At 46.2% G+C, this 17622-nt stretch overlaps 1 protein-coding gene across 1 annotated transcript in view; it reads left to right on the top strand.

The window, feature by feature from the left end:
* Window positions 1–401: 401 nt before the first annotated feature.
* Window positions 402–17622, top strand: part of LOC147115290 (1-acylglycerol-3-phosphate O-acyltransferase ABHD5-like) — a 43116-nt gene continuing 25895 nt past the window's right edge. The window contains exons 1-2 of the mRNA XM_085993706.1: window positions 402–479; window positions 11272–11357. Coding sequence (XP_085849832.1) covers window positions 451–479; window positions 11272–11357 — 115 coding nt within the window. The 5' untranslated portion in view covers window positions 402–450. The remainder of the gene's footprint in view (window positions 480–11271; window positions 11358–17622) is intronic.

Genomic DNA, 17622 nt, shown 5'->3' on the forward strand with positions numbered 1-17622 from the left:
CATTTCCTTTCCAGTTTTGAAAAAAGGTTAGACCCGAAACGTCGAATCTAATTTCTCTCCACGGATGTTGTCTGGCCTGCTGAGTTTTTCCAGCATTTTCTGTTGTTAATACATAATAACAGGTACCGTTTGGAGCATGGTGGCATTTGGTGACGACAATAATAAAGCGAGTGCCTGACGTTGAGCCAAAAGCGGCGACTATGGCTCCCTGATCCGTTTCATTTATCAATTCCCTTCACGGAGGGAAAAATGGAGCAGTCACAAAAATCTACTTGGCGTTTAAACTTAAAATCTGTCCGGAGTTGCTACAACTCCCGCGCAGCCGAGAACCTTCGGCCTCCTTTATCAAAATGGCCGCCCACTCCTCCCAGGGCCCGCCGAGCCCCTCTTGTCCAGATAGCGTCTCCTTGGCGAGGACGCGTGCGGCGGTGACGTTATGTCCGGGTCAATATGGCGGCGGAATCCTCGGGAGCGGGATTGTGAGTAAACAGCCAAATATAATTTACACTAATAACCCGGGACAAGACTGACTAAACACCAAATATAATTTACAATAATACCCCCGGGACTGAGTAAACAGCCAAATATAATTTACACTAATAACCCGGGACAAGACTGACTAAACACCAAATATAATTTACAATAATACCCCCGGGACTTAGTAAACACCCAAATATAATTTACACCAATAACCCGGGACAAGACTGACGAAACACCATATATAATGTACAGTAATACCCCCGGGACTGAGCAAACACCCAAATATAATTTACACTAATAAGCCGGGACAAGACTGACTAAACACCAAATATAATTTACAATAATACCCCCGGGACTGAGCGAACACCCAAACATAATTTACACTAATAACCCGGGACAAGACTGACGAAACGCCATATATAATGTACAGCAATACCCCCGGGACTGAGCAAACACCCAAATATAATTTACACTAATAACCCGGGACAAGACTGACTAAACACCATATATAATGTACAGTAATACCCTGGGACTGGGACTGAGTGAACACCCATATATAATGTACAGTAATACGACCGGGACTGAGTGAACACCCATATATAATGGACAGTAATACCCCCGGGACTGGGACTGAGTGAACACCCATATATAATGTACAGTAATACCCCCGGGACTGGGACTGAGTGAACACCCATATATAATGTACAGTAATACCCCCGGGACCGGGACTGAGTGAACACCCATATATAATGTACAGTAATACCCCCGGGACCGGGACTGAGTGAACACCCATATATAATGTACAGTAATACCCCGGGGACTGGGACTGAGTGAACACCCATATATAATGTACAGTAATACCCCCCGGGACTGGGACTGAGTGAACACCCATATATAATGTACAGTAATACCCCCGGGACCGGGACTGAGTGAACACCCATATATAATGTACAGTAATACCCCCGGGACTGGGACTGAGTGAACACCCATATATAATGTACAGTAATACCCCCGGGACCGGGACTGAGTGAACACCCATATATAATGTACAGTAATACCCCGGGACTGGGACTGAGTGAACACCCATATATAATGTACAGTAATACCCCCGGGACTGGGACTGAGTGAACACCCATATATAATGTACAGTAATACCCCCGGGACCGGGACTGAGTGAACACCCATATATAATGTACAGTAATACCCCCGGGGACTGGGACTGAGTGAACACCCATATATAATGTACAGTAATACCCCCGGGACCGGGACTGAGTGAACACCCATATATAATGTACAGTAATACCCCGGGGACTGGGACTGAGTGAACACCCATATATAATGTACAGTAATACCCCCGGGACCGGGACTGAGTGAACACCCATATATAATGTACAGTAATACCCCCCGGGACTGGGACTGAGTGAACACCCATATATAATGTACAGTAATACCCCCGGGACCGGGACTGAGTGAACACCCATATATAATGTACAGTAATACCCCGGGGACTGGGACTGAGTGAACACCCATATATAATGTACAGTAATACCCCCGGGACTGGGACTGAGTGAACACCCATATATAATGTACAGTAATACCCCCGGGACTGGGACTGAGTGAACACCCATATATAATGTACAGTAATACCCCCCGGGACTGGGACTGAGTGAATACCCATATATAATGTACAGTAATACCCCCGGGACCGGGACTGAGTGAACACCCATATATAATGTACAGTAATACCCCCGGGACCGGGACTGAGTGAACACCCATATATAATGTACAGTAATACCCCCGGGACTGGGACTGAGTGAACACCCATATATAATGTACAGTAATACCCCCGGGACTGGGACTGAGTGAACACCCATATATAATGTACAGTAATACCCCGGGACTGGGACTGAGTGAACACCCGTATATAATGTACAGTAATACCCCGGGGACTGGGACTGAGTGAACACCCATATATAATGTACAGTAATACCCCCGGGACTGGGACTGAGTGAACACCCATATATAATGTACAGTAATACCCCCGGGACCGGGACTGAGTGAACACCCATATATAATGTACAGTAATACCCCCCGGGACTGGGACTGAGTGAACACCCATATATAATGTACAGTAATACCCCGGGGACTGGGACTGAGTGAACACCCATATATAATGTACAGTAATACCCCCGGGACCGGGACTGAGTGAACACCCATATATAATGTACAGTAATACCCCCGGGACCGGGACTGAGTGAACACCCATATATAATGTACAGTAATACCCCCGGGGACCGGGACTGAGTGAACACCCATATATAATGTACAGTAATACCCCCGGGACTGGGACTGAGTGAACACCCATATATAATGTACAGTAATACCACCGGGACCGGGACTGAGTGAACACCCATATATAATGTACAGTAATACCCCCGGGACCGGGACTGAGTGAACACCCATATATAATGTACAGTAATACCCCGGGGACTGGGACTGAGTGAACACCCATATATAATGTACAGTAATACCCCCGGGAACGGGACTGAGTGAACACCCATATATAATGTACAGTAATACCCCCCGGGACTGGGACTGAGTGAACACCCATATATAATGTACAGTAATACCCCCGGGACCGGGACTGAGTGAACACCCATATATAATGTACAGTAATACCCCGGGACCGGGACTGAGTGAACACCCATATATAATGTACAGTAATACCCCCGGGACTGGGACTGAGTGAACACCCATATATAATGGACAGTAATACCCCCGGGACCGGGACTGAGTGAACACCCATATATAATGTACAGTAATACCCCCCGGGACTGGGACTGAGTGAACACCCATATATAATGTACAGTAATACCCCCGGGACCGGGACTGAGTGAACACCCATATATAATGTACAGTAATACCCCCGGGACTGGGACTGAGTGAACACCCATATATAATGTACAGTAATACCCCCGGGACCGGGACTGAGTGAACACCCATATATAATGTACAGTAATACCCCCGGGACTGGGACTGAGTGAACACCCATATATAATGTACAGTAATACCCCCGGGACTGGGACTGAGTGAACACCCATATATAATGTACAGTAATACCCCCGGGACCGGGACTGAGTGAACACCCATATATAATGTACAGTAATACCCCCCGGGACTGGGACTGAGTGAACACCCATATATAATGTACAGTAATACCCCGGGGACTGGGACTGAGTGAACACCCATATATAATGTACAGTAATACCCCCGGGACCGGGACTGAGTGAACACCCATATATAATGTACAGTAATACCCCCGGGACCGGGACTGAGTGAACACCCATATATAATGTACAGTAATACCCCCCGGGACTGGGACTGAGTGAACACCCATATATAATGTACAGTAATACCCCCGGGACCGGGACTGAGTGAACACCCATATATAATGTACAGTAATACCCCGGGACCGGGACTGAGTGAACACCCATATATAATGTACAGTAATACCCCCGGGACTGGGACTGAGTGAACACCCATATATAATGGACAGTAATAACCCCGGGACCGGGACTGAGTGAACACCCATATATAATGTACAGTAATACCCCCCGGGACTGGGACTGAGTGAACACCCATATATAATGTACAGTAATACCCCCGGGACCGGGACTGAGTGAACACCCATATATAATGTACAGTAATACCCCCGGGACTGGGACTGAGTGAACACCCATATATAATGTACAGTAATACCCCCGGGACCGGGACTGAGTGAACACCCATATATAATGTACAGTAATACCCCCGGGACTGGGACTGAGTGAACACCCATATATAATGTACAGTAATACCCCCGGGACTGGGACTGAGTGAACACCCATATATAATGTACAGTAATACCCCCGGGACCGGGACTGAGTGAACACCCATATATAATGTACAGTAATACCCCCGGGACCGGGACTGAGTGAACACCCATATATAATGTACAGTAATACCCCGGGGACTGGGACTGAATGAACACCCATATATAATGTACAGTAATACCCCCCGGGACTGGGACTGAGTGAACACCCATATATAATGTACAGTAATACCCCCGGGACCGGGACTGAGTGAACACCCATATATAATGTACAGTAATACCCCCGGGACTGGGACTGAGTGAACACCCATATATAATGTACAGTAATACCCCCGGGACCGGGACTGAGTGAACACCCATATATAATGTACAGTAATACCCCGGGACTGGGACTGAGTGAACACCCATATATAATGTACAGTAATACCCCCGGGACTGAGTGAACACCCATATATAATGTACAGTAATACCCCCGGGACCGGGACTGAGTGAACACCCATATATAATGTACAGTAATACCCCCGGGGACTGGGACTGAGTGAACACCCATATATAATGTACAGTAATACCCCCGGGACCGGGACTGAGTGAACACCCATATATGATGTACAGTAATACCCCGGGACTGGGAATGAGTGAACACCCATATATAATGTACAGTAATACCCCCGGGACCGGGACTGAGTGAACACCCATATATAATGTACAGTAATACCCCCGGGACTGGGACTGAGTGAACACCCATATATAATGTACAGTAATACCCCCGGGACTGGGACTGAGTGAACACCCATATATAATGTACAGTAATACCCCCGGGACTGGGACTGAGTGAACACCCATATATAATGTACAGTAATACCCCCGGGACCGGGACTGAGTGAACACCCATATATAATGTACAGTAATACCCCCGGGACCGGGACTGAGTGAACACCCATATATAATGTACAGTAATACCCCCGGGACTGGGACTGAGTGAACACCCATATATAATGTACAGTAATACCCCCGGGACCGGGACTGAGTGAACACCCATATATAATGTACAGTAATACCCCGGGGACTGGGACTGAGTGAACACCCATATATAATGTACAGTAATACCCCCGGGACCGGGACTGAGTGAACACCCATATATAATGTACAGTAATACCCCCCGGGACTGGGACTGAGTGAACACCCATATATAATGTACAGTAATACCCCCGGGACCGGGACTGAGTGAACACCCATATATAATGTACAGTAATACCCCGGGGACTGGGACTGAGTGAACACCCATATATAATGTACAGTAATACCCCCGGGACTGGGACTGAGTGAACACCCATATATAATGGACAGTAATACCCCCGGGACCGGGACTGAGTGAACACCCATATATAATGTACAGTAATACCCCCCGGGACTGGGACTGAGTGAACACCCATATATAATGTACAGTAATACCCCCGGGACCGGGACTGAGTGAACACCCATATATAATGTACAGTAATACCCCCGGGACTGGGACTGAGTGAACACCCATATATAATGTACAGTAATACCCCCGGGACCGGGACTGAGTGAACACCCATATATAATGTACAGTAATACCCCCGGGACTGGGACTGAGTGAACACCCATATATAATGTACAGTAATACCCCCGGGACCGGGACTGAGTGAACACCCATATATAATGTACAGTAATACCCCCGGGACCGGGACTGAGTGAACACCCATATATAATGTACAGTAATACCCCCGGGACCGGGACTGAGTGAACACCCATATATAATGTACAGTAATACCCCGGGGACTGGGACTGAGTGAACACCCATATATAATGCACAGTAATACCCCCCGGGACTGGGACTGAGTGAACACCCATATATAATGTACAGTAATACCCCCGGGACTGAGTGAACACCCATATATAATGTACAGTAATACCCCGGGACTGGGACTGAGTGAACACCCATATATAATGTACAGTAATACCCCCGGGACTGGGACTGAGTGAACACCCATATATAATGTACAGTAATACCCCCGGGACCGGGACTGAGTGAACACCCATATATAATGTACAGTAATACCCCCGGGGACTGGGACTGAGTGAACACCCATATATAATGTACAGTAATACCCCCGGGACCGGGACTGAGTGAACACCCATATATGATGTACAGTAATACCCCGGGACTGAGTGAACACCCATATATAATGTACAGTAATACCCCCCGGGACTGGGACTGAGTGAACACCCATATATAATGTACAGTAATACCCCCGGGACTGGGACTGAGTGAACACCCATATATAATGTACAGTAATACCCCCGGGACCGGGACTGAGTGAACACCCATATATAATGTACAGTAATACCCCCGGGACTGGGACTGAGTGAACACCCATATATAATGTACAGTAATACCCCGGGACTCGGCCTGAGTGAACACCCATATATAATGTACAGTAATACCCCGGGACCGGGACTGAGTGAACACCCATATATAATGTACAGTAATACCCCCCGGGGACTGGGACTGAGTGAACACCCATATATAATGTACAGTAATACCCCCGGGACCGGGACTGAGTGAACACCCATATATAATATACAGTAATACCCCCGGGACTGGGACTGAGTGAACACCCATATATAATGTACAGTAATACCCCCGGGACTGGGACTGGGTGAACACCCGTATATAATGTACAGTAATACCCCCGGGACCGGGACTGAGTGAACACCCATATATAATGTACAGTAATACCCCCGGGACCGGGACTGAGTGAACACCCATATATAATGTACAGTAATACCCCCGGGACTGGGACTGAGTGAACACCCATATATAATGTACAGTAATACCCCCGGGACTGGGACTGAGTGAACACCCATATATAATGTACAGTAATACCCCCCGGGACTGGGACTGAGTGAACACCCATATATAATGTACAGTAATACCCCCCGGGACCGGGACTGAGTGAACACCCATATATAATGTACAGTAATACCCCCGGGACCGGGACTGAGTGAACACCCATATATAATGTACAGTAATACCCCCGGGACCGGGACTGAGTGAACACCCATATATAATGTACAGTAATACCCCCGGGACTGGGACTGAGTGAACACCCATATATAATGTACAGTAATACCCCCGGGACCGGGACTGAGTGAACACCCATATATAATGTACAGTAATACCCCCCGGGACTGGGACTGAGTGAACACCCATATATAATGTACAGTAAAACCCCCGGACTGGGACTGAGTGAACACCCATATATAATGTACAGTAATACCCCCGGGACTGGGACTTAGTGAACACCCATATATAATGTACAGTAATACCCCCGGGACTGAGTGAACACCCATATATAATGTACAGTAATACCCCCGGGGACCGGGACTGAGTGAACACCCATATATAATGTACAGTAATACCCCCGGGACCGGGACTGAGTGAACACCCATATATAATGTACAGTAATACCCCCGGGGACCGGGACTGAGTGAACACCCATATATAATGTACAGTAATACACCCGGGACTGGGACTGAGTGAACACCCATATATAATGTACAGTAATACCCCCGGGACTGGGACTGAGTGAACACCCATATATAATGTACAGTAATACCCCGGGGACTGGGACTGAGTGAACACCCATATATAATGTACAGTAATACCCCGGGGACTGGGACTGAGTGAACACCCATATATAATGTACAGTAATACCCCCGGGACTGGGACTGAGTGAACACCCATATATAATGTACAGTAATACCCCCGGGACCGGGACTGAGTGAACACCCATATATAATGTACAGTAATACCCCGGGGACTGGGACTGAGTGAACACCCATATATAATGTACAGTAATACCCCGGGGACTGGGACTGAGTGAACACCCATATATAATGTACAGTAATACCCCCGGGACTGGGACTGAGTGAACACCCATATATAATGTACAGTAATACCCCCGGGACCGGGACTGAGTGAACACCCATATATAATGTACAGTAATACACCCGGGACTGGGACTGAGTGAACACCCATATATAATGTACAGTAATACCCCCGGGACCGGGACTGAGTGAACACCCGTATATAATGTACAGTAATACCCCCGGGACCGGGACTGAGTGAACACCCATATATAATGTACAGTAATACCCCCGGGACTGGGACTGAGTGAACACCCATATATAATGTACAGTAATACCCCCGGGACCGGGACTGAGTGAACACCCATATATAATGTACAGTAATACCCCCCGGGACTGGGACTGAGTGAACACCCATATATAATGTACAGTAATACCCCCGGGACTGGGACTGAGAAAGTGGTTAAAGAAGTATACGGGTTCGTGGGCTTTCTAAATAGAGGCATAGAGTACAAAAGCAAGGAAGTTATGATGAACAATTATAAAACACTGGTTCGGCCTCAACTAGAATATTGTGTCCAATTCTGGGCACTGCACCTTCGGAAGGATGTGAAGGCCTTAGAGAGGATGCAGAAAAGATTTACAAGAATGATTCCAGGGATGAGGGATTTCAGTTACTTGGATAGACTGGAGAAGCTGGGGTTGTTCTTCTTAGAACAGAGAAGGTTGGGAGGAGAGTTGATAGAGGTGTTCAAGATCATGAGGGGTCTAGACAGAGTAGATAGAGAGAAACTATTCAATTATGGCTTTCAAAAGGGAATTAGCTAAGTACCGGAAGGAAAAAAAATTGCAGGGCTACGGGGAAAGGGCGAGGAATTGGGACTGGCTGAAGTGCGTTTGCAGAGAGCCGGCATGGGCTCAACGGGCCAAATGGCCTCCTACTGTGCCGTAACCATTCTATGATTCTCGCTACCACATTATGCTTCCCCTCCCCCCCGCCTTTGGACAGCCTCCTGCTCCAAGGTGCCATGGTCCGCATTCTGGTTGTCCTTCCGGCGGTCTTTATCCTTATCCTCATAGGTACCTGTTGAATAGGATCCGTTTCTGCGGACCCTCGTTCTCTATCTCACCTGGGTTCCCCTTACTCTGCGCACTGTCGGTCATACCAACCCCGTTCTGAACCTGCACCTCTACGAGATGCGACCGAGGTCTGGAGCGAACTGTCCAGATACTCCCGCCCCCGCCCCCCGCAATGTGTCGGAGTGTCTCCAACTTGCACTCCAGCTCAATGAAGTTGGCCCAGCCCCTGATACCTTTCTTGTGCTTGTTGTGAATGTACTTTTGAGTTCCTTGCTGCACCAGTTTGCATAGAGTGCCAACAAGCCCTGAGGGATTTTCCGATAGACTCATGCCTTCTCGGCTGAATTTGATGAGTTTCTGGAATGCTTTGGATTTTTTTTACTCATTCCTGGGATGTGGGTGTCGCTGGCAAGGCCAGCAGTTTTGCCCATCCCTAATTTCCCTTCTTGAACCGCTGCAGTCCGTGTGGTGAATGTGCTCCCACAGTGCTGTTAGGGAGGGAATTCCAGGATTTTGACCAGGCAATGATGAAGGATCGGCTGATATATTTCTAAGTCAGGATGGTGTGTGAGGTGGAGGGAAACTTGGAGGTGGTGGTGTTCCCATGCGCCTGCTGCCCTTGTCCTTCTAGCTGGTAGAGGGCACGGGTTTGGGAGGTGCTGCCGCAGAAGCCTTGACGAGTTGCTGCAGTGCATCTTGTAGGTGGTACACACTGCAGCCACGGTGCACCGGTGGTGGAGGGAGTGAATCTTTAAGGTGGTGGATGGGGTGCCAATCAAGCGGGCTGCTTTGTCCTGGATGGTGTCGAGCTTCTTGAGTGTTGTTGGAGCTGCACTCATCCAGACAAGTGGAGAGTATTCCATCACACTCCTGACTTGTGCCTTGTAGATGGTAGAAAGGCTTTGGGGAGTCAGGAGGTGAGACACTCGCCGCAGAATACCCAGCCTCTGACCTGCTCTTGTAACCACAGTATTTATGTGGCTGGTCCAGTTAAGTTTCTGGTCAATGGTGACCCCCCAGGATGTTGATGGTGGGGGATTTGGCGATGGTAATGCCGTTGAATGTCATGGGGAAGTAGCAGGACTCTCTCTTGTTGGAGATGGTCATTGCCTGGCACTTGTGCGGCGTGAATGTTACTGTTTTGTGGGGATCTGATAAATTGCTACGAAGGGGAATGAATAGGGTTATGCAGGAGACCAGATTCCAGGCCACGAGTCCTGGGAGCTGGGCCGCTCAGTCGTAGTGACAGAAATTGAGAACACCAAGGCCTTTGTGCTTATGGAACTGCAAGTGTTTGAGGCATTCACAGGTTCTTGTCTGCTCAGAGGAACCTGGAGATGCACCTGTGTCAGAGTTTGTAATTGCAGTGTTTTGAGTAAACATTGGAAGACATGGGCAGCACGGTGGCATAGTGGTTAGCACTGTTGCCTCACAGCGCCAGTGACCCGGGTTCAAATCCGGCCTCGGGTGACTGTCTGTGTGGAGTTTGCACATTCTCCCCGTGTCTGCGTGGGTTTCCTCTGGGTGCTCCGGTTTCCTCCCACAGTCCAAAGAGGTGCAGGTTAGGTTGATTGGCTATGATAAATTGACCCTTAGTGTTAGGGGGATTAAATACGTGGGGTTACGGGGATAGGGTGGGATATGTGTTGGTGTCGGGGTTACGGGGATCGGGTGGGATATGTGTCGGTGCAGGCTCGATGGGCCGAAATGGCCTCTATCTGCACTGTGGGGTTTCTGTGATTCTGTGACATAACAGTCAGTGTCGGCCGATAATGTTCTATATTCCATTCATCTGAGATACAGCAATGATGTGATTAGTATCACTTGAAATAGGTGTGTCTTTGTAAGAAGCATTTTGCTCGGTGGTAAATGTTGTTATCTTGCAGAATTGCTGTTGCATGTATGATGAGCACATATTTCTCAATGCTTAACTTTTCTTTTGACAGGCCAGGATGGCTCCTTAGTTGGCTGCCTGCTTGGTGTCCCACGTCTTTGTCCCTTCTCAAGGATGCTGAGAATAAGATGTTACAGGGTAAGGAGAGATTGTTTAGCACCCCTGTCTATTGGATTTTCTTTAGATTTGTTGCTCCGTCCTGGATATACATCACAGAAGTGCTAGAATTTAAAAGTGCTACTGCATTTATACAGAGTGCTGGTCAGACCTCATTTGGAGTGCTGTGTTCAGTTTTGGGCACACTACCTTAGGATGGAGATGCTGACGGAGGGGTTTAGTTGAGCATCCGTTCACCAGGGTGATACTTGGGGCAAAGGACATAAGAATATAAGAAATAGGAGCAGGAGTCGGCCATTTGGCCCCTTCGAGCCTGCTCCGCTATTCAATAAGATCATGGCTGATCTTCTACCTCAACTCCACCTTCCTGCACTATCCCCATATCCCTTGATCCCCTTAATATCCAAAAATCTATCAATCTCTGTCTTGAATATACTCAACGACTGAGCCTCCACAGCCCTCTGAATTCCAAAGATTCACCACCCTCTGAGTGAAGAAATTTCTCCTCATCTCAGTCCTAAATGGCTGACCCCTTATTCTGAGACTGTGATCCCTGGTTCTAGACTCCCCAGCCAAGGGAAACATCCTCCCTGCATCTACCCTGTCAAGCCCTGTAAGAATTTTGTATGTTTCAATGAGATCACCTCTCATTCTTCTAAACTCCAGAGAATATAGGCCTAGTCTACTCAATCTCTCCTCATAGGACAATCCCCCCATCCCAGGAACCAGTCTGGTGAACCTTTGTTGCACTCCCTCTATGGAAAGTATATCCTTCCTTAGGTAAGGAGACCAAAACTGTACACAATACTCCAGGTGTGGTCTCACCAGGGCCCTATATAATTGCAGTAAGACGTCTTTACTCTTATACTCAAATCCTCTTGTAATAAAGGCCAAGATACCATTTGCTTTCCTAATTGCTTGCTGTACCTGCAGGTTAACTTTCAGTGATTCGTGTACAAGGACACCCAGGTCCCTCTGAACACCAACATTTCCCAATCTCTCACCATTTAAAAAATACTCTGCTTTTCTATTTTTCCTACCAAAGTGGATAACTTCACATTTCTCCACATTATATTCCATTTGCCATGTTCTTGCCCACTCACTTAGCCTGTCTATATCCCCTTGAAGCCTCTTTGCATCCTCCTCACAACTTACATTCCCACCCAGCTTTGTATCATCAGCAAACTTGGATATATTACATTTGGTCTCCTCATCCAATTCATTGATGTAGATTGTGAATAGCTGAGACCCAAGCACTGATCGTTGCGGTACCCCATTTATTCCTACTCTCTGTTTTCTGTCCGTTAACTAATCCTCAATCCATGCTAGTATATAACCCCCAATCTCATGAGCCCTAATTTTGTTTAATAACCTCTTGTGTGGCACCTTATCGAATGCCTTCTGAAAATCCAAATACACCACATCCACTGGTTCCCCCTTATCTATTCTGCTAGTTACAACCTCAAAAAGTAAGTCAAAAAACAGATTCATCAAACACAATTTCCCTTTCATAAATCCGTGCTGACACTGCCCAATCCTATTATTATTTTCTAAGTGTCCTGTTACCACATCTTTAATAATAGATTCTAGCATTTTCCCTACTACTGATGTCAGGCTAACTGGTCTGTAGTTCCCCATTTTCTCTCTCCCTGCTTTCTTAAATAGTGGGGTTACATTTGCCACCTTCCAATCCATGGGAACCGTTCCAGAATCAGTGGAATTTTGGAAAATGACAACCAATGCATCCACTATCTCTATAGCCACCTCTTTCAAAACCCTAGGATATAGGCAATCCAGCCCAAGGGATTTATTGGCTTTCAGTCCCATTAATTTCTCGAGTACTATTTTTTTTACTAATACTAACTTCTTTCAGTTCCTCATTCTCGCTAGACCCTTGGTTCTCCACTATTTCCAGGAGGTTTTTTGTGTCTTCTTCCGTGAAGACAGACACAAAGTATTTATTTAATTTCTCTGCCATTTCCTTATTATTCCCCATTATAATTTCTCCTGTCTCAGCCTGTAAGGGAGCCACATTTACTTTTGCTAATCTTTTCCTTTTTACGTACCTATAGAAGCTTTTACAGTCTGTTTTTATGTCTCTCGATAGTTTACTCTCATATTCTATTTTCCCTTTATCAATTTCTGGTCCTCCTTTGCTGAATTCTAAAATCCTCCCAATCCTCAAGCTTACTACTCTTTTTGGCAACATTATAAGCCTCTTCCTTTGATCTAATACCATCTTTAACGTCTCTTGTTAACTACAGTTGGACCACTTTTCCTGTGGGGTTTTTGTGCCTTAAAGGAATGTATATTTGTTGTAAATTATGTATTAATTCTTTAAATGCTAGCCATTGCTTGTCTACCGTCATACCTTTTATTGTCGTTTCCCAATCTACCTTAGCCAACTCGCCCCTCATATCTACGTAGTTTGCTTTGTTTAGATTTAAGACCCTAGTTTCTGATTTAACTAAATCACTTTCAAACTCAGTATAAAATCCTATCATATTATGGTCACTCATCTCTAAGGGCCCCTTTACTACAAAGTTATTCATTAACCCTTTATCATTGCACAATACTAGATCTAAAATAACCTGTTCCCTAGTTGTTTCCTCAACATACTGATCTAGAAAACTATTTTGTATACATCCATGAATTCGTCCTCCACACTATTGCTGCAAATTTGATTTGCCCAGTCTATATGTAGATTAAAGCCCCCCATAATTACTGTATTACCCTTGTTACATGCACCTCTAATTTCCTGATTTATACTCTGCCCTACATTACAACTACTGTTTGGGGCCCTATAAACAATTCCCACCAATGTTTTTTGCCCCTCGCTGTTTCTTAGCTCCACCCAAACTGATTCTACTTCTTGATTTTCGGAGCCAAGATCCTTTCTCTCTACTGTCTTTATCCCATCCTTTATTATCAGGGCTACCCCTCCTCCAATCCCATTTGGCCTATCTCTTCTAAAAGTTAAATACAGGAAACTTTGTGCTATCCGGCACCGACGGGACCGAGCTGTTGCCGTCCCATCAAAACTGCCGGACAAACCAGCGCTCATGTTGAAACATACAGAGATTTTGAGCTCCGTATCTGGCAACAAACCCTGTTGCTTAGCAACAACTTCTAAACAGTCGGCCGTACCTTGCAGGTGTCTCTGTAGCTTAGCAACAGCTTCAGCGAGACCTTGCAGAGCCTGACTTGTGAAAAAAAAAGCAACGAAAAGAAAAAAACCTAACGAAACGGCTCCTGATTTTTGCCGATGGCTCGAGCATTCTGGACAGTTAACCTCCGGATAAACCAAAGTTTCCTGTATCCTGGAATATTTAGTTCCCAACCTTGGCCACTTTGCAATTATGTCTCCGTAATGGCTATTAGATCAAACCTATTAATTTCTACCTCCGCTATTAATTCATCTGTTTTGTTGCAAATGCTTCGCTCATTCAGATATAGTGCCTTTAACTTTGAATTTTTTCTATTTTTTCTTGATGTCACCTTAGTCACTGATGCCCTATTACCTTTCTGACCCACTCTGCTTTTTTTTACCCAAAACTCTGCTCTAGAGCCTTGACATTTCTCTTGCTGCTTTTAAATTTACTCTTTCCTGCATCCTCCCACACCCACTTCATTAATTTAAAGCCCTGTCTACTGCCCTAGTTATTCGATTCGCCAGGACACTGGTCCCAGCCCGGTTTAAGTGGAGCCCGTCCCAGTGGAACAGCTCCTTCTTTCCCCAGCACTGGTGCCACTCCCACACCACTCTTTGAGCCATGCACTTAATCGTCTAATCTGCTTATCCCTAAGCCAATTTGCGCGTGGCTCAGGTAACAATCCAGAGATTATTACCTTTGAGCTTCTGCTTTTTAATTTGGACCCCAACTCCTCAAACTCTCTCAGCAGAACCTCATTCCTAGTTCTACCTATGTCATTGGTTCCTACGTGGACCACGACAACCGGATCCTCCCCTTCCCACTCCCAAGTTCTTCTCCAGCCACAAGGAGATGTCTTTAACCCTGGCACCGGGCAGGCAACACAACCTTCGGAACTCTCGGTCGTGCCTGCAGAGAACAGTATCTATCCCTCTGCCTATACTGTCCCCTACCACAACTACATTCCCTTTCACTCCCCCCACTTGAATGGCCTCCTGCACCATGGTGCCATGGTCAGCTTGCTCATCCATCCTGCAGGCTTTTCCCTCATCCACACAGGCAGCAAGAACCTCATACCTTTTGGATAAGGACAAACGCCGAGGCTCCTCCAGCAATTCGCCTGGGGTCCCCTTACCTGCCTGAGTTGCAGTCACATCCTCCTGTCCCTGACCACTAACCAGACCTGTACCACTACCTAACCTAAGGGGTGTGACTGCCTCCTGAATCAAAGTTTCCAGGTAACTCTCCCCATCCCTGATGCCCTGCAATGTCTGCACCTCAGACTCCAGCTCAACAACTCTGAGCTGAAGTTCCTCAAGATGCAGGCACTTACCGCAAACGTGGTTGTCTGGGATCACAATGCTCTCCACAAACTCCCACAGGCTGCAGTTGTGGCACGCCGCCTGCACTGCCATCCCTATATGACCTTGTTCTGTTTAATTAAATTTGTATTTAAGTAACTTAGATTACAGTTTCGTTTCTTGACTACCTTAATTGATCTAGATTAAGTTATGGGTAATGAAATTAAATATCTACCTGTAACACAAAGCACTGCAAGTAGTGCAGGCAAAAAGCAGCAACTCCTTCCCCCTCTTCTCCGAAATCCCAAATGAAACACGGTGTTTATGTGCACTCTGTTTAATTCCGCTCTGTGCAGATCGCACAGAGCGGAATGAAAGGGTCTGAGCTATGATGAGGGACTAGGCAAACTTGGCTTAAACTCCCTGCAGATGAGCAGGTTAAGAGTGATATGAGTGAGGTGTTTTTAAAAAAAATGATGGAATAGATGGGAAATGACTCCTCTCCAGTAGGGGAATCCACAAGAAGGGGACGTAATGTTGGAATTTGAGCTAAACTGGTTAGCATTGAATCTGGGAAATCTTCTTTGCACAAAGGGTTGGAAGTATTTGGTTGAAGTAGGTACATAACGGTACATAACGGTTACTGTGCTGATACGCCAATGGAAATGTCATCTATGCCAAGTATGGTCAAGTGGTGGAGACATAGGAATGGATGGCTATATTGGAGTTTTGCTTGGTTAGTTTTGTTTGATGGGCTCAGTACTCAGCAGGCTCCCGTGCTTTCTCATGTTGTTGAGTTTACCTGGAGCAAGAGGACATTGTATTGGTTGAGCAACTAAACCATTCCACTGTTGAAAATGGTCCCTGACCTTGTTTGATTGTCCCTGCTGCACACCATCCAGTTCTACCTACACTGAAAACTGTATTTTATTCCAAAAGGGAAGAAGGACAAGGACAAATTATCTTGTGGCAGCTAAACCTCAAAAGTTATCTTCGATTAGTTTACCATTCAAACAACGTCATTGTACTGTAACCTATTGAGTAGAATGGGCCTATATTCTCTTTAGTTTAGAAGAATGAGAAGCGATCTCACTGAAACGTATAAAATTCTTAGAGAGCTTGACAGGGTAGATGCTGAGGGGATGTTTCCCCTGGCTGGAGAGTCTAGAACTAGGGGTCATAGACTCAGGATTAGGGGTTGGCCATTTAGGACTGAGATGAGGAGAAATTCCTTCACTCAGAAGGTTGCGAATCTTTGGAATTCTCTGCCCCAAATGGCTGGATGCTCAGTCGATGAGTATATTCAGGACTGAGATTGATAGATTCTTGGACACTAAGGGAATCAAGGGATGTGGGAACAGGGCGAGAAAGTGATGTTGAGGTAGAGGTTCAGCCATGATCTTATTGAATGGCGGAGCAGGCTCGATGGGCCATGTGGCCTACTCCTGCTCCTATTTCTTACACTCTTAGCCTGCTACGCATGAAGTTCTAGGCTACGGTGCTGCTTTGCACTTCCTTGAGTTTACGAGCTCCATAGGTTGCTGGATTTTCCTTCGTTAACTTGTTTAGTTTGTTTTATTCCTACTCTCACTCAATTTAAATAAGCTTTGGGAGTTTCAGAAACATCAAGGTAGTTGCAGATTCCTCAGTTATGTCCCAAATTCAGATGCAGGAAATTCCCTGTACATGAAGGAATTAAATGTCTCCTGCACAAAAAAAAAACAGAAGTATTAGATGCAAAGGGTAGGGAGTTATACTTCCAGGGCACTTTGCAAAAAAGGATGGCTGCATATTGGATGCACTGGGTAAAATGTATCCATCGGCACAAATTGG

Source organism: Somniosus microcephalus, chromosome 7 (assembly GCF_052327205.1).
Source record: "Somniosus microcephalus isolate GS21.2 chromosome 7, FLI_Smic_1.0, whole genome shotgun sequence".
NCBI lineage: Eukaryota > Metazoa > Chordata > Chondrichthyes > Squaliformes > Somniosidae > Somniosus > Somniosus microcephalus.